The sequence below is a fragment of the Morus notabilis genome, unplaced genomic scaffold (assembly GCF_000414095.1).
Source record: "Morus notabilis unplaced genomic scaffold, ASM41409v2 Scaffold2035, whole genome shotgun sequence".
NCBI lineage: Eukaryota > Viridiplantae > Streptophyta > Magnoliopsida > Rosales > Moraceae > Morus > Morus notabilis.
The window spans coordinates 328,080-353,354 of NW_010360448.1; the positions used below are offsets into that span (position 1 = coordinate 328,080).

A 25,275-nucleotide genomic window follows, 5' to 3' on the forward strand; every position below is an offset into this window, starting at 1 on the left:
AGGGAGGGAGAAAACCGAGAGGGTCACCGGAAAAAATGGAGAAAAGAGTTCTGTGATCGCGTTTATACATGTGGCTTTTTGCGACGAAATATTATCGTCGCAAAAAATGACATATTGTCGTCGCAATTAATATCAAAACGACGTCGTTCTTCTTAACCTCATTAATATTTCTGAGCATATTCTTGGAGAATATACCTATATTCCTTATTTGCAACGACTTTTTAATATAGTCGTCGTAAATATTTTTCGGGAAACCGCCAAAATTTTCCGTTTTTTTTCATGAGAGATTAAGTTCGATCAATATTTGCGACGACAGTTCATACGTGTCATCGCAAAAATTACTTGTGGGTGGAAGAATTTTTTGGAACTCCTATTTGTGATGACAGTTCACACATGTCATCGCCAAAAATGAAGAATTTTCTACAACTAATTTTTGAGAAATTGCCAAATTTTTTGCCTTTTTTGGCCACGTCACTGTCAGCTGTAACCCTGACTATTAGTGACGACTTGTCATTGCAATTAATGGACAAATTGGCACTAAACATGTTAGCGCCAGATTACTTTTGGCACCAATAAATTTTGACGACGACATGCTGTCACAAATACTATTCTCGGGTTTAGCGACGACATGTCGTCACAAATATTTACATATTTGTGACCACAAGTCCTTGCAAATATTAAATGCGACGAAACGTCGTTCAAAATTTTTGTTTCCTTTATTGTGACGACATGTTTAACAACGACAAATATCGTCTCTAATAACCCTTTTTGTTGTAGTGAGTGTCACCCTTTTAGTACCTGCATCAACACTTGTGGAACTCAAATTTGTCTCCCTTGTTGATTTATATGCACCAATTAGAGGGAGAGGAGGGTGCAAGTACTTAAAACACACAAAATAGAATCCCAACAGGAAATATTTTTCTTCTTAGTTGAGATTTTTGCTTTAGCATTACGTACACAGGTGAAAACTGACGCGTTAGATGAACCAACTTAGAATATGGAACATATACAATAAAACACAACCCATAATGAAAATAGCTACGTAGGAAGTTCTCCCTTATTATTTCTAACATTATTCAAAGATCCGACATTGAACTACATCAACTGAACAAAGTTACAACTTAGTACAACAGAAAAGAAATGATACATGTATAATACTTGTAACATATTATAATAAGCTTAGCAATGTCTCTGAAATGTCCCAACAGTACTCATCAGAGACATGGAATATTTCCAATTCACAGCTATACTTTCAGAAATATCAACAACACTGATCATCGAACAACTTTACAATTTTTTGTTAGCTTTTACAGTACTTTCAAAGACTTCGTAATCTCTATAGCTTCACCAAACGGAGTCCAAGTTGAATGGTTGCTCCTGCTGCTGTACTTGCGACGCAGAATCTACGATTTTACTACTATTCATCATCTTGGATGATGAAGAAGAAGAAGAACCTAACTTGAAATTTGTAGTGGTGTTTAAATCATGAATATCTGTCCCAAAATGAGAAACTCCTTGTGGCATGTTATACGAGTAGTTATCTGTACTTGGTTGAGTATAAGTACTAGCACTATTCCTGAGCTGTAACGCCTTGAGAAGGAAAGAGTTCATCGAAAGATTGGGACTTAGTAAGTTCGAAGGCCAGGATGAGAGCGGTGGAAGAGGATTACTGTTAGTCCAATTCATGTTGTTTAGGCTCATCATGTTGTTGTTGGTCAGGAAACCTTGTGTGGAGATAATATTGTTGTTGCTGAGAAAACCGCCGGATGATGAGTTTGCGATGGCGTTGAGATTTGGGAGCTCAATGTCTCCATATTCGTTTGCGATTGAGTTTCCGTCGTCGCATGGGGACTCGATTGATGGATCGCGAGAGGATGCCGCTTGCTGCGGCTTTTTCATGGCAGTGCTCTTTTGGAAAACCCTACAAACCACCCATTCTTCCTGCCAAAAATATATAATATATATCACCCGAATTTTTCGTCAGGAATTGATAAAATAATAAAGGAAAAATACTAAATATTATGCATGGCCTCATATATAATCGACCCAGAGTGATTTAGGGTACTACGCAAGATTTATTGTTGATATGATCTTTCTAATTATGATCCATCTGGTCTTTATTGATTGAGCGTATTGGAGGTTATTTGTTTCTTTGTTTTTTCTTATTATGAAAAACTTCCTGTTTTCAATCAATTTTGTTCATCACAGTAATAAGTTTTAATGCATGGCCTTTACATATCTTGTTTCTTAGTGTTATGTTCACGCTAATAATATCAGGCTCACTTAGTGGCTTTCACTTTCTAATATGCTATATAATATATATGCTGTCACATATATAGGTGCATCTAGCTTGTCGTGATGTGTATAACACTACTTATCCATTAGTGACATACTACTTTTAATTATTTAGTTGTAAAAAAGTCTGAATTATCACAGTTGCTGGTGAGATCATCAGTGCATTGCATCAGTACAGATAAATTATGCATGCTAATCTTAGACCTGTTTGGTTTCATAAATACACATGTTGTGATAAGCCATATTCATGATTAGTAGTAGTGTATTAATGTTTGGTTCATAGATTCAGAATTATGATTCATAACCATTCTCGATTTACAAGAAAAAATACTGTATCGAACCACGAACCATGATTCGAATCATGGCACGAATCCACTAATCAAACGCTAATGCTCCATAAAAGATATCATATACATATAAATATATATATATATATGTGTGTGTGTCTATGTTAATTATTAGCATTTACAATGACATGATATATGTTTTGAGATTTATATGATCTACCTTTGTGTTCTTGAAGGGATGCTTGTTTTCTAGCCTGTATTCATGCATAACCCAGTTGCTCTTCTCACCCCTTGGAGCCCTACCCTTGTAAAATACTAGGGTTTTCTTCATCCCAACAAGTACACCTGCTCGAAAAATTTCCTTGTCTTTCCCTGTAGTCTTCCAATATCCGGCTTCCGTGGCTCGGTTGGTTCGGAGTCCGGTTGGGTATTTTCGGTCTTTCAAGCTGAAAAAGTACCATTCTTTCTCTCCCATGGAAGCCTTGTCTACACGCCACAACATGGAATATCATGGAGCTTTGTCATTATTTGAACAAATTTTGTAATCATTTATTTTATACTTGTAATCAATCAATCAAAGTAAATTATTTTGGAGTTAAGCGGAACATAGATATCCACATAATGTTTAGGCATGTGATTTATTAGCCAATGATTAATCATATATACAAATTATTGTGCAATCAAAGTTATGAGGGAAAAGAAAAAAGAAAAAAAAAAAGGTAAAACTCATCCATATATATATTTCTTATACGCTAAGGAATTAATCAATATTTTTCGTCAACTATAAATGATGTTTCTTCGTTCAAAAAAAAATCTTAATTATTGGAAAAAAGATTTATGCACTACCTTTTCTATTTAATTAGTCAAATTATTTGCAAAAGTCTACTGTTTTCTCTTTCTAACTAATCCACAGACCTCACAAAAAAAAAAAAAAAAAAAAAAAGTCGACAAACCAAATTTGGAAAAGTTGAATAAATGGATTGTGCAATGAGGAAGAGAGGGAAAAAAAAAAAAAAAAGAAAAAACCCATTTTGCAATTTAAAAAAAAAAAAAAAAAAAAAAAAAAAAAAAAAAAAAAACTCCTAGGAAAGACAGCCGAATTTACATGATCACCATCCCCATTCTGGAATGATTACTAATTGAAGCAAACGAATAAATTAGCTGCAGGCTGAAAACAACTTCATTTCTGCGAAACCGAGAACCATCAAAATCTAACAAAGTATTAAAAAAAATATAAAAAAAAAAACCCTACCAAAAGTCAATTAAGAGAAATTAGAAGCAACTTAGAGACGAAGCATAAAAAAACTTCAAACTACCTGGAAGGTCCCAAGGTTCACACTTGTTAAGATCAACAACAGCAACAGCTTTGGACGTGAAACCCAAATCGGAAACCTTACGAGCTAAGTAGCAGGTGATGAGTTCTTCATCGGTCGGATGAAATCTAAATCCCGGGGGAAGAGTTTCCTCCATATCTCTCCTAATTAATTAGTTTCTTCAACACCCAAAGAAGGAAAGAACACTGAACAAGAACTTAGATTTATATCCGAATCTCATTAATTGCTCAATATTCTATAAAAATCTCAAAGATGTACGGTATTAATGGGGAGTACGATTTGCGTTCTAGTTCAAACTTCAACAAGAAGCTCCCATAACCAAGTATTATTTTTTTATAAATTCAATTAATTATTTTCCTGTAATTACAGCTAACACTTTGACAAAGATGCCTCGTGGTAGCGACAATTTCTCACGCGTGAGAAGTTACCAAAATGCCACCACTAAATTAGCCTATGGCAAAATTTGTCTCCTGATCTTGGAAGGGTATTTTTGGGTTATTGCCCTGAACTACACAACACCTGCGACATTGACTTGAATGAGAGAAACAAATTCAACAGCAGATATGAAAACTATGTGATATGTTATAGTTTTATATAAATATATATATATATATATATATTGAAGTGAAATAATCGTTTTAAGTGCACAAAATATTATGGGCTAGCTAGTCGAGTCTCTGTTACACCAAAATTGAGATTATGTTTGTTAATTTCTTCTATTGTCCCGCCCAACCACCTTCACCCATTTTCACCCACCGAACCCTCGCTGGCTAATTCACACTTATCCAATGAGAACAAACATATTATGGCATTTAACACTAAGACAATCGCTATCAATGCATATTGTCTATAACATATTTTATTGACACTTGTTGGCGGCTTTAGTCATATCTTTCCTCGTGATTACAACACGTATGTGATCATTTATTTTGACCATTTGTGCTTTCATTTTTTTTTTTGGGAAATTTTTACTGTAGCACTAGGTCTTTGTTCTTCTTAACTACTTGTAAATACTGTTGTTTTAATTATTGGGCTAAGTTTTCAATGACCTTATTTGTGATTGTAGTAATTACGTGTAACACGCTACAAATTTTAAGCATATACACTCATAAATCAAATCATAAAATCTTAATTTAATGATTAAAACTAGGGATGACAATTCGTGTTGACGGGTCGTGTTCGTGTCGTATTGACCCCCTCAATTGACACGAATAGGCTTGACACGAACACGACCCGTTTATTAATCGTATCGAAATATAAAACCCAAACACGACATGTATATTAGCATGTTGACATGACACGAATAACCCGTTTATTAAACAGGTCATAAACGCGTCGTGTCAACCCGTTGATTACCTGTCAACCCGTTTATAAAATAGGTGATAAATTGGCCGTATTAACCTATTTCTTAACCTATTTTTGAACATGTTTTATAAAATAGATAATAAATGGGTCGTGTTAACCTATTTTTGAACCTATTTTTGAGCTTGTTTATAAAATGGGTAATAAACAGGTTGTGTATTCGTGTTACCTAAATATGACACGTTTAATAAACGGATTATGGCGGGTCAATTGCGGGTTGGCGGGTTAACCTAAAAATGACACGTTATTTAATCGTGTTTGACGAGTTCGACCTGATTTTGACCCGGATCTATTTATGATAAACTCAAACCTGTTAATTTTGTGCAAGTTTTGAGTCGTGTCGTTGTATCGTTACCTGAATTGTCAGCCCTAATTAAAACAATACTTTATACTATTAAAAGGATAATTTTTATTATACGAGTTCCTTGTTTTATTTTATTTTTTTGTTTTTGGTAGGGAAGATTTATTAATTTAGGTGCTTCATCTAGAAAAGTTTACTACGTGGCATGTAAGTACAAATTCCAGCTAGCATATAGAGTATCTGATAAATTGACACTCTCGAGATCTTACGGTTGTTAGAGTTATGTACTTTTTTTATTTTTCTTACTATAAAAATTTGAGACAAATTACCATATGGAGTGGTTAAAAGGATTACCAACCAACATGACTGTTTCTTGGCCTTGGTCATTGTTTCTGTTGGGCCATTTCGTCCATTCATCATCTCTTTTTGTCTTCGAAGCTTCCTTATATTCAATCCTAACAAGATTTTCTCATGGATTTTATCTAGACACTGTAGTCTGTAGGGTTTCTAGAAACACATACACGCACACACAGATATATAAATATATATATATGTGTGTGTGTGTGTGTGTTGATTAAAAATTTCATCACGTTTTAGAGGACTTTGCTTTAGTATCCTTTTTATCCACACGTATACGTACAAACATATCTAGCTATTGTGTAGATATCCAAAGCATTAAGGAAAAGAGAAAAATACCTTTTAAAATTACATGAGTCATTATTTTTATCATTTATTTTTAATTAATAACCTTTTTAGTTAAATAACTATACTCGTAAAAGTGTATTAATAAAAAATGAGAAATAAGAATTTAAACTCAAACACTCTTAAAAGTAAATTCTATAATTTTTTCTTTTAACCCCTTAACCCCCCCTAACCCCACAACCCGACTTAACACCTTAAACATACTAATCGGAAAGCCAACCACATCACTAGGTTTTGTGATTCACATAGATAACATTAGTTAAAATGCATGCCAAAAACCATAAGTAATTGCTAACATTATAACACAATTATTTATCAAAAAAAAAAATTAACAGTAAAATTGTCGCCAAACAAAACCAGCTATATATATATTGGGCAAAAGAGAAGCACTACCAAAAAAATTGAAAAAAAAAAAAAAAAAAAAAGGAACGCACGATACCAAGAAATTAATGATTATTTTCATAAGGGTGCTTTGTTTACACCCTCATCATACTTTTCATACACTTCCTAATAAAACTTTTTGTTACTAAATTACTAGTGTTTTAAAAAATACACATTACACACCCCGTCTCAAAAAAAAAAAAAGATTGTTTTCCTAATATATATATATATCCTCCTTGTTTTCTATATTGATTGTATATAAACTGTCTACCATCGAGAGTATATAAACTCTCTTCGTCTTTTTTTTTTTTTTAATGAATACGTTTGCATAGTTATACCATTTGCTTTTTTAATAACTATATATTATCATCATATAATGCAAAATATTATATGTACCACTACGTTTGGATTCTCTTTTTAATTTCTACTGTATTCACATTTTTGCAACTTTTTTTTTAAGAATCAGATAATATGACAAAAGTAATGATCATGTGTAGTGTAAAAAAAGAAAATAATTGGAAAGGGAAAATAATCGTTAAAAAAAGAAAAAAAAAAAAGAGATAAGTTTAGTTAGTGGATGGGTGAAAAAAAAAAAAAAAGAAAGAAAAATGATACAATTTAATTCAAGAGAAATTTTTAAAATTTTAAGAGAAGTGTAACAAATAGGATTAGGGGGATGTATTCTTTTATAAATGTTCCTTGAAGTATGATCATTTTTCAAAGTACCCCTAGATTTTTTAAAATCACTTAAACACCACCCCCACCCACCCATCCCCACCAAATATCTCGAAACCATTAAAAAGGCTCCATATGCCAATTAAAGTTTGAGGAGAGAAGTGAAGGAAAAGAATAGCACTTTATAGGTTATTAGACTTCCATCTTAAAATATTAACTTTTTTAAGTGGGATAGCTTAATATGCTTATATGGATGTGATTATATTTGTATTTAGACGATGTGAAACTCGAGTATTTTACCCTTAACACTCCCCTGCAAGATGGTGCTACGCTAGGAATCACTAATCTTGTATTTTTTATGGATCCCAGCTTGTTTGAGCTATATATAGGCTCTGATACCATATTAGAGTTTGAGGAAATAAGTGAGGGAGAAGAATTGTACTTTTTATGTATTGAGCTTTCATCTTAAAAGGTTAACCTGTTTAAGTTTGGTTGGTTTGTTTTTTTTTTTTTATCCAACTTGTTTGAGCAATGAGCTCTGATACCATATTAGAGTTTAATGAGAGAATTGTGGGAGAAGAATTGCACTTTATAAGGTATTACGCTTCCATCTTAAAAAGTTAACCTGTATGAGGAGGGTAACTCAATATCCTTATATGGTTGTGGTTATGTTTATATTTAGACGATGTGGGACTCGAGTATTTTACCCTTATCACGCTCCCACAAGATGGTGCTATGTTAGAAGTCACAAATCTTGTACATTGACGGATCAACCCAACTCGTTTAAGCAATAGGCTCTGATACCATATTAGACTTTGAGGAGAGAAGTGAGGGAGAAGAATTGCACTTTATAAGGTATTAAGCTTTCATCTTAAAATGTTAACCTGTTTTAGTGAAGTGACTCAATATCCTTATATGGTTGTGATTATGATTGTATTTAAACAATGTGAGACTCAAGTATTTTACCCTTAATACGTCTCCGCAAAATGGTGCTCCGTGATGTATTTTGTATTAATCGACTCAACTTGTTTGAGCAATAGGCTCTCATCCCACTTGCATCTATATGTCTAATGGATGTAGTGACATGGTATGCTACAGGGGGTACAATGAAAAATGTCAAGGGGCGCACTTAAAATTGGTCAATAAGTCAGGCACGGATAAATAAATCGTTAAAATGTAAAAAATAAATAAATAAATAACAATATTAATATGATTAATGGTATATCTATCAACTATAATTAATAAAAAGTCAATTATATATCAACTTTATTTAGTTACTCGAAAAGTAATATGCTTCTAATGGAAATTTATAAATTGAAAGTTCACTCTAATTTAAATCATTTTTTTTTTTTGTTAAATATTTGTTCTAAAACTTAATTATTATAAAACTCAACCTGTAAATACGCATTTGAAAATGCCCAAAATTTAACAAATGACGTCAACTCACATGATCTTTCTAGCCGTCCAGACAAATTTCAAACAACTAGTTCCGACTGCTTAGAAAATCAAATGGGCATAATGATTAAAATATTTTCAAATGGGCTTACAATTTGAATTTCGTAATGATTAAGTTTCAGGAAAACTATTTTACAAATATTTGATCTAAATTAAAATATATCAATATTAATGTAATTAGAATTTGTAATTTAATTTTTATTATTATGATTGACAAATATGTCATAATCATAATAATTTTTTAATAATATCTTTGTACATTGTAAGATTCATTTAATAAATATCCTTCAATTTATTGACTAATTTTTAATGTGCTCCCTAAAGTTTTCTTCAAGATAGTGCACGTCACGTCAATAAATTTATTATATATAAAGACAGAAATGCACAGAGAGACTATTTTGAATGGTTTTCAAAACATCAGAAGATGTTTTGAACAGTTTTAAAAAATCAAGTAGTATTTTAAAAAAAGATCCATACTTTAAAGAGCATTTATAAAAATAATTTACTTATTAAAAAAATATTAATTAATTTTTTTTTATTTACTTATATCGCCTTCTCAATACGAAATACTAATATATTACCATTTTCATTTTAATTTTTTAATGGAAACAAAATAACAAACAAATCAAACACTAAGAAATACAAATAATCAATCTAGGGAAAAAAAAACAAGGAAAACTATTGTCACATGGAAAAAAGTTAGATGCGAAAAAGTTATGTGATTTTATGTGGGATTTTTTTACTGTAGCGAAAAAGTTAAATGTGACTATTTTTTAAAGTTTTTTACTGTAATAAAATTCAAATCGGTGAAATAAACAGGACCATACCTCTTTGTCTGTTGCGGTGAAAAAATTCACCCCTGAAACCCAGTAGCCACAGTCGCGCCTCTTTTTTCACGTGGTAGAAAGGAGAGAATTGGCATATCAGAAAACCTTCTGTTGCGGCAATTTTTTTTGCCGCTCATGTGTATTTTCTATTTGTTTTTATCTAAAACATTTAAAATACATAGGGGTGACAATTCGTGTCACGTATCGTGTTTTGATCGTTTCTTTTTAAATTTACAGTCAATCCGAACACGACCCGTGGCATGAAATTTTTTAAAAACCGCAATACGAACACGATACGACCACTTTATAAGTTGACACGACACGACCCGAAAATGACCCGTGACACGAAATTGACACGAAAATTGTATACTTTTATTTAGTTTTTTACATATTAAAAATAACTTAAAATTCATAACACACTAAATTACAATAACATCCTTTAAAATTAAGCAACTAATAGTATAAGATTTTGAGTATAACTATCATGATATCACAAGTTCATAATAAAATTTAAAATATGAAATGAAAAATATATGTATTTTTTAGTTTTTTACGAGTTTCGTGTCGTGTTCGGATTAGGAGGGTCCAACCCGAAATTGACCCGTGTTTTTCGTGTCAATTTCAAGTCGACCCAATTTTAACCTGAACCTCTTTTTTTTCAATCCTAACCTGTAAAATTCGTGTCATTTTTGAGTCGTATCGTGACCCATATTACCGGCCTTAAAAATACGCGTGTTTATTTCAGGTGAAAAATGAAAATATATAACGCGAAAATAGTCACCGCTATATGTGCACTTTTTGTTTCGTCTATCCCAAATAACGTTTGAAATACGTGCATTTATTGTAGTAAAAATTAATTTCTATACCGGCAAATATTTTCCCCGCTATAGAATTTTTTTTATTTCAGAATTCCATATTCAGAGATTAAGAAGAAAAAAATGAATAAAACCCTGTAGAGGTGATAAATTGCGCCACTATAGGCTACTCGCAGGGCAAAACTTGCCCGAGCTTCTACTTCTCCATTTTCTCCAAAAACTTCATCTCTCTAAAATCTCCCCTTCTCTCTCTAGACTAGAACCCACCTTTGTTTCCCCATTTTCTTGAAAATTAAGCTTATATGCTTAAAATTTTTTGTTCCCTTCCTCTTCTCATCATCCCGAAGCTTCGTTGGAGTGTCGTCGGAAGCCGTCGCCGAGCTGCCGGAGTCAGTCGCCGCCCCTCTGCATTGCTTCCTTCCTTGCTACAATTTCCAAGTAAGTTTCATGTTTATGAATCTTGAAACCTTGAAACTTAGTTGTAGTTTGTCAAATTATGGTGTGTTTGTGATTTGGGATTTTAGTTGTAATTTGTGATATTATTTAATTTTGTGATTTTTTTTAGTTGATTATGTTAGTGAATGTGATTTGGAATTGATGATAAAGTTGTTAGAATTGATTGGATTAGTTTAATTGGGAATGTTCCAAAAAGAAGAAAAAAAAATCGAATGATTTAATATGCTTCTTTTATTGTTGTGAATTTAATTTTGCACTCTCACTCTAGTAGGATTTTTGTATTTATATGTGCTTTTTCCAATAATTTTGAATTATTATCATTGGTTATGGAATGAACTTATTTGTTATTGGTTATGGAATCGACTTGTAATTATGATGTGGTGTTATTATATAGTGTGTGTATGGTAAAAGTTAAAGCCTTTAAGGGTGATTTGATAGATAATGGATATAGATTTGGAACTTGAGGAAGTAGCCTATGCTAGGAATATGATGAATATGTTATAAATATGAGTTAGATTATGTTACAGCCTCGTTCGTTTCGCTGATTCGAGTTTTGCTACAGTAAAAAGCTCTCATAAACAATCACATTTAACTTTTTTACTATAGTAAAAAGCTCTCACATACAATCACATCTCAACTCGAATTCTAAACTCGAATCAGCGAAACGAACGAGGCCGTAGTTGAGCAAGTTTGAATATGTTTGAATACGTTTAGATTTGGATTTGGATATGGTAGTAATGTTGAGTTTTATGTTTTTTTTTTTTTTTTGCTTTGATGTAATTTCATTTAATTATTGTTTTTGTGTTAATTAATATTGTTAACAAATAGGTGCCTTTGATAGTTTAGAATGTCATTTGACAAAAGTTGGACGCAATTACACAATCGATTGTGTAATGAATATCAAAACGGGGTGAAATCATTTCTTGAAAGAGCTAAAAATACTTTTAAGTACTTTTGAAAAGATTAGATGTCTATGTCGGGATTGTTGTAATGGAAAATGACATTTTTTGAATGTAGTGGAGGCTCACTTATTAGATCGGGGTATGCAAGAAACATACAAGTTGGCGCCTTGGGTTTATCATGGCGTAGATTTCAATGAACCTGTTGACTTAGGGGAAGATGATGATGAAGTGCGTAATGATGTTGAGATTGATGAAGCCATTAATGATGTTGAGAATGATGATTGTTATGATTTGTTGCATGATGTTGTTGAAAATGATGTGGAGGATGTCGACGATGTTGTTACTGAATTTCCTGGAGGTGGAGCTAATGCTGAGAAGTTTTACCTTTTTGATGATATGAATTATGAAACGACCATTGTACCATGAGTGTGAAACAGTGTTGACATTCTTAGTGAAATTAATGCATGTGAAGGTTCTAAATAAATGGACTAACAAGTCTTTTGATATGTTATTTGATTTGCTTATCAAAGCAAGCCAATAAGGACAAAGATGCCAGTTCACATTATGAGACTAGGTCATACTTGCGTGCACTTGGCTTAGGGTACGAGTCCATTCATGCTTGCAAATATGATTGTGCTTTATTTTGGAAGGAAAATGCGAACTTAAAAGCATGTCCAGTTTGTGGGACAAGTCATTGGGTTGATAAGAAGACTAAAGGAAAAAAGATTCCTCACAAGGTCTTGCGTATTTTAGGCTAAAGCCTTGTTTACAACGATTGTTCCAGTCAGCTCGTACCGCAAAAAATATGAAATGGCATGATGTTGATCTTGATAAAACTGAAGGTGTTTTGAGACATCCAGCAAATGCTGAGGCTTAGAAGAATTTTGACAGAAAATATCATGATTTTGCAAATGAGCCAAGAAATGTGAGATTGGCATTGGCATCCGATGGATTTAATCCTTTTGGTAATATGAGCAATGCCTATAGCATGTGGCATGTAGTCTTGGTTCCATATAACATGCCACTTTGGAGATGCATGGAGTCATCGTTTATGATGAGTTTGTTAATTCCAGGACGTACAGCCCCTGGGAAAGACATAAATGTATCTGCGGCCGTTGATAGATGAGCTTAAAGAGTTGGGGTTCGAAGGAGTTCGAACATTTGATAGTGACAAAAATGAGTACTTTCAATTGCGTGCTCATATTCGGATGGGGCTCAATGTGTGCGCTCGCGACCTGCGGACACGAATGCCGGACCGGAAAACCCGCTCTGTGCGAGCTACATTTTTATTTTTCCCATCAGAAATCCGAAACTGCTGCATTAGTTTTTGTTTAACTCTGCATTAGTGTGGGATTTGGGAAAACTGCAGCATTATTGGCTGGTTAATGGACAATTAACTTCCGAATGAAGACATACATTGAACTAGGTTCTTCAGGGGCTGTAACCTCTAAATTAAGCACCATTAATCCGAGAATAAATCCGGATTTATACACCATAATGTCATGGTGTAACACCCGGATTTTGGAGCCTATATAAAAGGCCCTCTCCAGTCATTTGAAGATACACTTTTCCAGAAATCTCTTCCTCTCACTCCGTTTCTCTCTTGCTTCTAAAGTTGTGTGTTTTCTTTGTCTTGTTTAGTTCGGTTTTGGTGATAGAGGAAAGATCAAGTTCTAGTTCGCCAGACGGTTCCGAAAGTGCATCGAGCTACCGTCGTTATCGTTGTATCCTGGGAGACGGACGTCCAACGTAACCTCAAGCACACGCCGGAGGGGACGAATCTGTTTTAAGAAAAACGTAGTCCACGTGCCTCGACATCCTTGCAACTTTCATTTCTGAGTTTTGGTAATAAGGTTGAATTACAATTGTATAAATTTCGGTTTTGTTCTTCTATAACTTGTTCCTCTTTTGTATTATCCACTATTTCGGCTAACACTTACTTTTATGCTTTTTTTGCATTATAATAGCTTTATGTTGGTATTATCTATCTTACTAAAAACAGAGAAAAAGCATAGTTCGAATAGAGAACAATTGGGTGAATATGTAGGGGGACATGGGACCAATTCATATGCGGCGCACAGAGCAGAACACAAAAATATAAGCCCTATTGAGTTTCATAAGATGATGCATTGGGATGAAAAGACTGGTTGGAGTGATTCTTTGGCAGAGTAACATTACGTGAGTATACCCAAGTAATTTATAATTCCATTCATTACATATGAATTCAATTTACAAGTGTTTTAATCCTTAACAATTTATTTGCAGGAGGAGATGGTTCGAATTCGCAAAGTACAACAAGAAATTTAGGAGCAAATTGAAGAAGGAACATTTCCACCACGCAGCAATTGCCTTTCAGATCAAGAAATTGTGGATCGAGTTCGCAAACCCAGATCAAGATACATAAAGGGATTTAGAAATAAGATTGTTGATTCGAAAAGAGCTCTCCCTGGTTGTTCTTCCTCTTCCTCTTCTCAACATCCGAAATATGAAGAGTTGTCCCAGTGATTCAGTAACTATAGACAATCTGATAAGCCCCCCGTGCGTTTTACATATGTTCGGAGGAAACGCCACCACGAGCCAAGGTTGGCAGCTGAAACTCAAGTGGAGGCTGACGTGGAGGGAGGAGCTCGGGAAGAGGAATTAGGAAGTGGCTGAGTCAGCAGGAAGTTACTAGTTAGTTAGCATTGGGATCAGTGAGGGAGAATAAGGCTTAGTAGTATAAATAGAGTAGGAAGGGGAATAGAAGGGAATCGAATCATCTGTATACTTCCGAGAGTGGAACCTAGGAGAGCAAGGGATCTCTCGAAAATTCCCTTAGTCCCTTGTAACCAATCGTCCGCCATTAATACAATTCAAGCTTCCGATAGTATTCCTAGGAATTCTGTCTCAATTCTACTAACAGAGAATAGGAGTCTAACACAATCTCAGGAGGTACATAATCTCTAGACTCAACAAACAATTGATCATTTGACTGAACTGATGCAGTCTCAATTTTCTCACCTTTTCCCACAATATGGACCTCCCCCGCCGCCACTGCAATGAACAAGTTTGGTTTTCTTTACTACTCTCTAGTATTTATCTTGCACTTAGTTTCAAATTAGAACTTTTCTTTTTATGGGACTTGATATTCTTAGTGAAGACTTGTACTAATTACTTATAATGACAACTTAGATCTTTTTCTTGCACTTAGTTTTAAATAAGAACTTATCTTTTTATTCTACTTGATGTTATCAGTGAAGACTTGTACTAATTACTTATGATGACAATTTAGATCTTTTCTTTTTATTGTACTAGTTTGCTATTTAATGTCAATTAGTTGTAATGTTATATATATTTAAGCAAATATTTAAATTAAATTAGTTATATTATTAATTATATGCTTGTTGTTATGAAGCACAACTACTCTCAATTATATAGTTATTGGTATCAGCCATTTACAAATTAACAAATCAAAACAATAAAAAAGATAATTTTATAAAAAAAATCGAACAGTAGCGGTGAAAAAAATGCGCTGCTACTTCTAATATCGAAATCAAAATAATTTTATTACAAATAAATATATAACAGTGAAATTTTTTGCCCCTAATGTCGCTTTTTCTATGTCAGACATAAAATGTAGCAGGAATTTTTTATTGTACTGAGGAAAAATTTCACTGCTAACTGTAGCGGCAAATTTCAAATTCGTCGCTATAAGGCTATAGCGACTAGATTATAGCTGCGAGTCAGGGAAGAATATTTTCGTCGCTACAGATAAATAGCGGCGCACGTCTTTTTATAGTGGTGAAAAATAACATTTTTTTTCTTGTAGTGGTATTTTTTTATATGCGTAATATACATATTTACTTGTGCTATGAAGTTAAGCTCTCAGGTGATGATCTGCCATTATATTCGATATAAGTGTCATTTTGGATTCAAAAAGACGTATGATTTTAGAACAAAGGCGATAGGTATAGAGCAGTTATCTCTTTTATTGGAGGGTTGTTAAAGAAACCAACTTACTTGGACATGAATCTATGAATAACACACAGACTAATCTATTCATTTTACGACAGCTTAAGATGGATGGTCGTAGATTAAAGGGCCTCAATTAACAGTTTCCTCCACTGTCTGATTGGATCAAAGTCGATATATATAGTGTTGCTAAGTTGTTCGTATTAGTCATCAGACAGATTGAGACTTTATCTGGTATGAAAGTTAATTTGTTTATGTTGTTCATATTGGAAAATCTTGATATCAATCCACTCAATAGTGTGTTAGCTTAAAAAGCGATACTTCACTTCATTAGTTTTTCATGTGGAACTAGTGAAGATTTGGGGCCTGTTTAGTTCGCTGATTCGAGTTTTTAATTCGAGTTTAGATGTAATTTTATATGAGAGTTTTTTATTATAGTAAAAAAGTTAGATGTGACTGTTTCTGACAGTTTTTTACTGTAACAAAACTCGAATTCTAAACTCAAATCGGTGAAATGAATGGAACTTTGAATTGTCTAAAACAAATCTTCTTAAAATTACACTTAATTCCAACGGTTCATCTACAGAATCCGAAATCATTAACTGGAGGCCCTAACGTGTTGTCACATTATCTGGATTGAAATATTACTTTTAAGAGTTTCTTATATTTACTGAGAAGCTAATCATGTGCTAGATAGGTTGGTCATGTAGTGGAAGCGTGGGAAATAACTTACGCGCTAAAAAATTTATTTACACAAAAAAAGTCTTTTGCGTATCATAAAAAAAAAAATACATTTACGCGATAAATTATTATTTACTTTAAATAGTTTTAAAATATACTATTTATTTAATTTAATTTAATAAATTTACTATTTACTATAGTTTTGCTACAAATAGCGTCCATACGAAGGCCATTAGGGCCCGAGACACACCGATTATGGATGCTGAAAACAGTGTTACTTGCAGATTACTCCCAGAATAGATGTTAAAATTGTAAGAATAATCTATAAAAAAAAAAAAAAAGGAATCAAAATAACATAATACTCCTAGTTCCTAGACAAACATTGCTACTAAAACCCTACATTATTATTTTTTTTTTTATCAATTTCTCTAACATAAATATACTTTTATGATGTAAACTATGGCGGTCCATTCATTTTTATTATAAGAGTTAGACTCGTGAGAAGTCTCCAATCTTTTTTCAGAAAAATTTTTATATTAAACCTTGTATCCTTGTCTCAAGTGGTCACACTATTAAAATTTCTCTAAAATTTGAAAGGAAAACTATAGTAATCTTGAAATTTCACCTTAAATAATGAGCAATCTCATAGTCTTTTTTTTCACCAAATATGTTTTATTTATTATTTTTTAGATAAAATCCAAAACTCAAACCGTAATTTTTATTTTGTTTTATTATTATAAGTACCGGTTTTAGTCTTTTAACACTTTTTATGACAATATGAATAATACAGAAACATAAAATAAAAGAACACGAGAGGAATGGTATCGCGGTTCGGTAACACCCTACTCCGCGGTGCCACGCCCAGATGATGAATAATCTACTAAGAACTCTTTTACAATTCAATTGGACTTAATCTACCCGAGACTCCCTTTCTAAGAAGACGCCTATGAACTTACAATTTTCCCAATGGACTTGAACAGTGAGATCCCCTCGACTTTAAACATTGGAATTTCTCCAACTAAGTTTTTCTCCCGAAAAACACTCAAATCATCTCTCTCAATACCAATGCTCACCCCTGTCTCACAACCCAGTAAAAACTCATCAAGCGGCTTACCAAGACTTAAGGAACACTTTCAATAAATAAGCAAGCTGTGAATAGCTTGACACATTTTCAATTAATTCACTGAACCACATCCGTTGCAGATCTTGTTGCAACAAAACTGCAACATAGCTGTTACGGCCAACTTTCTCAAAACCAGACGAATTAATCTTCTTTAATTCTGAAATCTTCCCAAAACTGATAAACGAACCTGGACACGTTCTTAGGCAACATAGGAAGATCATCCAGCTATGAAATCTCAATCAAGAATCAATCAAATCAATTTTCCATCTTTGAATCAATAGTTGACTTAGAAAAATAGAAACTGAAACAAGTTTCTGGATTTTTTTGAAACCTGCCAAAAGAAACTTGCCAACTGCATAGACATTTCCAAACGCAGTCATCCCAGCAAAACATTCCCAAAATAATGCCAATCAAATCTGATTACAATCAATACACAAATTGGAAAACAAATCCCAACAATCTCCCCCTTTGGCATTGTTTTGGCAAAACTAATAATAGCAACTAAAACACAATACTTTTTGCACAAATTAAGTTTCCAGACTACTTACTCCCCCTTTTTGACAAAAATAAGCCAAACATTCTAGAACATGAGCAACACCTTCCTGCAAATCACTCCCCCTGAATCCTCCACAAGTCATACTCCTCCTGAATATGGTATTCTCCGATGCATATTGCTTTTATCACCTATCAAAAACTTGAAGTGACCATTACCACAATACTCAGATTTATTAGTACATGCTCCAAAAGAAGTATAAGCCCCAAGACACCTTAAATCAGATTTCCTTACCCACACACGTCTAGGAAATTTATTTTGCACATCAATCTTTACTTTAGGTGTCCTTCTTGTGAATGCGAAATTTGATGGATTAATAATCATACCTCTTTTTAAAGCATTCAAGTATTTGTAACATCTAGGTCTAATGTGGCCAGGCAAATTACAATAGTGACAAATAGGAACGAACTTGTTTGTTGCTTGCCTTGTTACAACAAACTTCTTGTCTAATCTTACCTGAGATTTCTTAAAAGACTGCATCATAGTACTGGTGGCTCCTTTCATAAAGACAGTCTTTCCAGAAATTTCTTGACCCTTGTAGCCAAGGCCTGAATGATCACCACAAGTTTTTTGTTGTGAGAATAAGTGATCCAATTTTGATGTGCCCGAGTTTAGCATCCTTAAATTCTTCTGGGTCTGCTTCAATTCGAGCCTGGTCTCAGCAAACTTTCCTTGATGCTTTGTTGCCAAGATTTCATAATTTGTTGTAGCCTTCTTCAACTCATCTCTTTCCTTTGTTAAGACACCAACTTCATCTTCAAGCGATTTGTTTCGTTTGCAAACAACCAGCCATTTGTTGTACATCTTCTTATAAGCCTCCTGAATCTTCCCAAGGCTTAGGTCATCATCGTCACTATCATCTTCAGTTTCATCCTCGAAATCTGTACCATTAACAATTCCACCAGAGGTTGTTGTAGATGCTGTTGCAACAGACTCTGTAACAGCATTATCAGTGAAAAATAAATTTTTATCCGAGAATTCATTTCTTACAGTGAAAGCCACATAATTGCTGGTGTGATCATCTGCATCCTCTTGATTTTCGTCTGAATCATCACTCCATGACGCCGTGGCAGCCTTATTTTTCTTCTTGAGAGTGTTTGCACACTCCGCTTGAACATGTCTAAATCCTTCACATTCTCGGCATTGTATTCCCTCTTTTATTTTCTTCTCTTCAAACCGTTGAGAATTAAAATTCTTCTTTTGAGAATTTTTGTTCTTTGAATTCTCTCCAAATCTCCCTTTCTTGTTGATCTTTTTCAGCATTTCATTGAATTTTTTGGTGAGTAAAGTAAGAGACTCACTCAAGTCTTCATCTTCGTCAGTCTCATCTTTGGTGGACATATCATCATAATCTACATTAAGAGCAATGCCTCTACTTTTCTTTTTAGCCTTAAAGTTCATCTCAAAGGTTTGAAGATTACCTATGAGTTCATCAAGTCTCATCTTCTCCACGTTTTTTGCTTCTTCGATGGCTGTCACTTTGTAAGCAAAACGTGTCGGAAGTGATCTCAAGGTCTTTTTCACCAATTTGGCATCAGAATATTTTTCTCCAAGGGCAAAGGCTTCGTTGGCAATATCACAAAGCTTTGAGTTGAAATCGGCAATGCACTCATCCTCCTCCATTCGTAAACGTTCAAAGCGAGTTGTAAGCATTTGAAGCTTTGAAGCCTTCACAGTATCCGTACCTTTATGCGCAGTTTGAAGAATGTCCCAAGCTTCTTTTGCGGTTTCACACGTGGAAATCAATTTAAATTGATTAACATCCACAGCATTGAAAATGGCGTTCAATGCTTTTGAATTACTGTTTGCTAGCTTGTCCTCATCGCTGGACCATTTCTCTTCTGGCTTAGGGACAGTATTACCTTCATCATCTTTAGTTGTTGGATGAGTCCATCCGGTTAAGATAGATCGCCATGCCTTCTCATCAATAACTTTAATGAAAGCTTTCATGCGAGCCTTCCAATAGGGGTAATTGACACCTTCTAGAAGCGGTGGTTTGTTCACAAATCCTCCTTCTCTCAAGACATCCATTCCTGCAAAATTAACCAGTACACCAGGACCTCACCGAAATACACGTCAGTGACCGCTCTGATACCAATTGTAAGTACCAGTTTTAGTCTTTTAACACTTTTTATGACAATATGAATAATACAGAAACATAAAATAAAAGAACACGAGAGGAATGGTATCGCGGTTCGGTAACACCCTACTCCGCGGTGCCACGCCCAGATGATGAATAATCTACTAAGAACTCTTTTACAATTCAATTGGACTTAATCTACCCGAGACTCCCTTTCTAAGAAGACGCCTATGAACTTACAATTTTCCCAATGGACTTGAACAGTGAGATCCCCTCGACTTTAAACATTGGAATTTCTCCAACTAAGTTTTTCTCCCGAAAAACACTCAAATCATCTCTCTCAATACCAGTGCTCACCCCTGTCTCACAACCCAGTAAAAACTCATCAAGAGGCGTACCAAGACTTAAGGAACACTTTCAATAAATAAGCAAGCTGTGAATAGCTTGACACATCTTCAATTAATTCGTTGAACCACATCTGTTGCAGATCTTGTTGCAACAAAACTGCAACATAGCTGTTACGGCCAACTTTCTCAAAACCAGATGAATCAATCTCCTTTAATTCTGAAATCTTACCAAAACTGATAAACGAACCTGGACACGTTCTTAGGCAACATAGGAAGATCATCCAGCTATGAAATCTCAATCAAGAATCAATCAAATCAATTTTCCATCTTTGAATCAATAGTTGACTTAGAAAAATAGAAACTGAAACAAGTTTCTGGATTTTTTTGAAACCTGCCAAAAGAAACTTGCCAACTGCATAGACATTTTCAAACGCAATCATCCCAATAAAACATTCTCAAAATAATGCCAATCAAATCTGATTACAATCAATACACAAATTGAGAAACAAATCCCAACATTTATTTTCTTTGATATGTTTCTTTATACTTTATTGTTGTTTGTGTGTTAAATTTTCTCTCATCTTTTTTTTTTTTTTTTTGTCCTTTACAGTTTAAGGTTAATGAGTTTAAGATACAAAAATTACTAATTACTCTTTTCTATAAAATGTAAATTTGTCATTATAATTTTTTCATGAATTTAAACGAAGAAAGTTCATTACACATGATCTACAAATTAAAAAATTGGACTTTTTCCATCTCGCCAACTTGGAAATAGCAGCTTATAAGGAAAAAAAAAAAAAAAAAAAAAAAAAAAAAAAAAATTACAATTTTTTTCAGCTGAAATTCAGAATATAGGAACTTTAATAACAATCTACTAATTTCTATTTTACATGATTTTTGTGCTTTTTGTGGATATGTCTGATTATGGTCACGTTGTTTAGTCCTTTTTGCTTTTGAGAAAAGGGTAATTATGAACAAATTGATAAACTTTTATTTCTTTCTTGTTTGTATTTTGGCGCTTCATTTTGTTATGAGCAGAAATTTTGTTTAGAAGTTGTTACCCTTCATGTTAAAAAATATTGAACAAAAATTTAGAAGTAAGAACTCTCTCTAAAGTGGATGAACAAAAGTGACACGTGTCATACAAATATTAGTTGTTGTTAAACAGTTTGATGCACATTACTTTCTTACCCATCACTACACTTAAATTTAATTTTTTTTTTAAAAAAATGTATTCTAATTTTCATTTAATATAATAATAAATAAACAAAATAATAAAACAAAATTTTTAATATTACTCTTCTTATTAACTCATTAATTGAAACTCTTTTAGCAAAAAATAATAATTAAAACTAATAACTTTTAAGGTCATAGTATGTTCTTTAATTTTGATTTAATTTACAATATATTTTGATAACTTTCTGCAGAATCTCACATTCCAAAAAAAAAAATTGAAATTAAATAAAAATGTTGTATACAGTGTGGAGAGACGTGAGGCCCGGGGGAGCATATATACCCCTGAATTTTTGGTTTTCTGTTTATTGTGTTTTTGTCTTTTCCTATTAAATCTTATATGTTTAAATATACCAAATTGAATTACTTTTTTCTAATTTACTCTTACAAAAAGATTTTTCCTTTTAAATTGGTCCCTTCTTTAATATTTTTTCATATAATCTTTATTATATCAATAAAAAGAGCCTTAAAAAAAAATTTAAGGACTCATTAAAATAATATTACTCAATTGTGTCCGTAATTTATGATTTTTTTTTTATTCAAATAACCCTCTCAATTACACATTCTATAAACAGATATTCTCTAATATTTTCTTGTTGAAGTAATAAATTTTCTCAACTACTATTTTTCTCATACGTATTATGTACCCCTAAATAAATCTTTTATTTAATTTACTTGCTAAAATCTTTATTTCTCAAAAATATTCTAATTATCTATACATATATACTATTCATCCAAAAATATATCTGGAATGAAATGCGCATTTTAGTCTATTTTATTTAAATATAACTATTTTACTACACTAAACTCTTAAGAGAGGAATAAATTCAAAAAAAAAAAACTAAACTCTTTAAAATTTTAAATTCATATATTAAAAAGTTCAATAAATTGATCAATATGCACATGCATGAAATTATTCCAACTAGTTTATAGTATTTTAAAGCAAAAAAAAAAAAGAAAAGAATTATTAGAAGTTGAGTTTGTTATAGTTTTCAAAATTTTCAATATGTTTATTTTATGCGTCCTCTAAAACAAAATCCTGACTCTACCACAGGCTGTATATAATACACTAAATGTAAATTAAAAATAAAAAATATTTTTTTACAAACTAATCTTTTTTAAGAATAGTTAGAAATACCAAAATACCTTGGTATTATGTATTTTCTGTTAAACCCCGTAATAGAACCGTAATAGAAGGAGGGTTTTTGTTAACGATTCATACTTTAAGGGGGAACGGATATAATATTTTGAAGATCATAAGATAAAGTGTTACCTAAAGCACAAATATTCCTGGATAATAATAGTCTCAGGCTCTTCTTACGAACACTTGAAGGTAGATGCACATTTGTACCCAAAAACGATTATAATGGTGCGTCTACCAACACCTCATTATATTTTTCTCATATTTTTAATAAATATTTTTTAAAAATAATTTTTATTATTATTAAATTTTCTATTAATAAAATTACTTTTAAAGATAAGAATATTTTAAAAAAATACTCATTACACTCCCCATCTTAAAATAATATATATCTTCAAAAATTATTGTGCCCTATGATTTATTTGAGATCCTGCATTTTGAATCACTTGTTAACGTTTGACAAAAATAATTCTTATGATCTTGTATTATAAGGTTTTTTCTGATAAACAAAGTGTGGCATACCTTCAACCGGAAGAATAAATGATTAAATTTTCTAAATAATACATTTGATCCTATAATAAAAATGCAAGAACACACATGAAAAAAAAAAAAAACAACAATAAAAGCACATCAAGTATTTCTACCAAAAAAAGAACATTACAATGCAATAAACATGATTGAAAAAGATAAATGGTTAGCCTAATGTACTGATATCTTAGTTTTATGTAATGTTTAGTATAGTAGTATGGAAAAAAATGGTAAGTAGTTTAGTTGGTAGATGGGTGAAAAAAGAAAAAACAATGGGCGCGTTTAAAACTCGTTCTAAAATGATTTTTATTTTTTGTATGAAAATGAGAACGTTTTCAATTTCAGACAGAAATTATTTTTAAAAATGCGTTTGGTAGTTTTATCAAGAGATTATTTTCAGTATAAAAAACTCATTAATATATATCTCTCTCTATGCTCGAGAGATGAGAAAACGAAAACAAAAAAAATTATTTTTTTATTTTTCTCTCATTTTACACTAAACCAAAAAATCATTTTCATTTTTTTTTGTCTTTATTGCGCCAAACGCCGTTTTAAAAACGTTTTTATTTTTTTCTTGAAAAACGTGAAAAATAAAAACGAGATGAATTCTAAACACGACAAATGCAATTTATATATAAGGATTTTTTTGAAACTTTAAGTGGGGCACGTAATAATTAAAATTTAAAATTTAATTGATGGGTGATTTAAGAAAGGGTGTAAGAAAAATAGAACGAGCATAAAACCAATCTTTTTTTTTTTTAAGTTTGTTGGCCTTAATATGAAATAGTAAGATGGTACATACTTATGTGGAAGTATAAAACTAGCTAGCTATGTAAGATGGACTTTCCACATATGTAGTGGATAATTTTGTACAATTTGGAAGCATCTAGAAATAATACAATATTGTTTGTCGATGCGTGACATTGAATTATCAATTGTGGGCAGTCAGTAAAGTCTGCAGAAATCTTAGTGGCAAAGTTAAAGACAAATAAAGAACAAACTAAATTAATAAGATTGCTATAACTAATAAGAAATCCCAATTGGACAACACAATGTCCCTGCTCTCTCTGATCACCTTTTTAAAAGTCTCTTTATTCCATTTGGACGCAAGGAATACGCCTCACAGCCCATCAGTACTTAAACAACCCCAAACCCTTGAAACAATACAATATTTATAAATATTCCTCTGCAAATTCTTGCTAATATATATTTATTTATTAAATTGTGCAGTATGTTCTCACAACTTTTTTTTGACGGAAAGATTAGTTTTAAATGTATAATATGTCTTTTTAAAAGTGTCATCCATACGTGTATAAATATTGTGTATACGCTTGGTATTGGTCTCTTCTTTTTATTTTTGTTTATATTTGATCTATTTAATTTTGTGGATAAGAAGTCTATAAGCCCTTTTTTAGAGACCCAGGATTATAGCTCAAATACACGGTATAATTCAAGGTTTTGTGCTACTTTTAATGCAAAGCGTCTTACTAAGGCCTCGTTCATTTCACCGATTTGAGTTTAGAATTCGAGTTTTACTACAGTAAAAAGCTCTCAGAAACAGTTACATCTAGCTTTTTTGCTACAGTAAAAAACTCTCACATAAAATCACATATCAATTCGAATCAATGAACTAAATGAGCTCTAAGGGTGCGTTTAGTAGATGGATCCAGAATCATGACTCTGAATCCTGATTCTGAATCCTGATTTAGAATCATGATTCTTAATCAGTGTTTAGTTTGGATGATTATGAATCATGATTTAGAATCTGATGTGATGTTTTAAACTAGCTCAAATTATGATTCTAAAACTACCATCTCTTGATTCAAAATGCAGGCACATGCAACAT

The 25,275-nt window shown here is 32.5% G+C and overlaps 1 protein-coding gene across 1 annotated transcript; it reads right to left on the reverse strand.

Annotated features, from left to right (window-relative positions):
• Positions 1-1,344: 1,344 nt before the first annotated feature.
• LOC21402876 (protein CUP-SHAPED COTYLEDON 1) lies at positions 1,345-4,186 on the reverse strand. The gene is made up of 3 exons (XM_010096449.2): positions 3,899-4,186; positions 2,803-3,068; positions 1,345-1,941 (listed from the first exon to the last, which is right to left on the reverse strand). Exons 1-3 carry the CDS (start codon positions 4,050-4,052, stop codon positions 1,345-1,347), a joined length of 1,017 nt encoding a protein of 338 aa, XP_010094751.1. The 5' UTR covers positions 4,053-4,186.
• Positions 4,187-25,275: the final 21,089 nt, after the last annotated feature.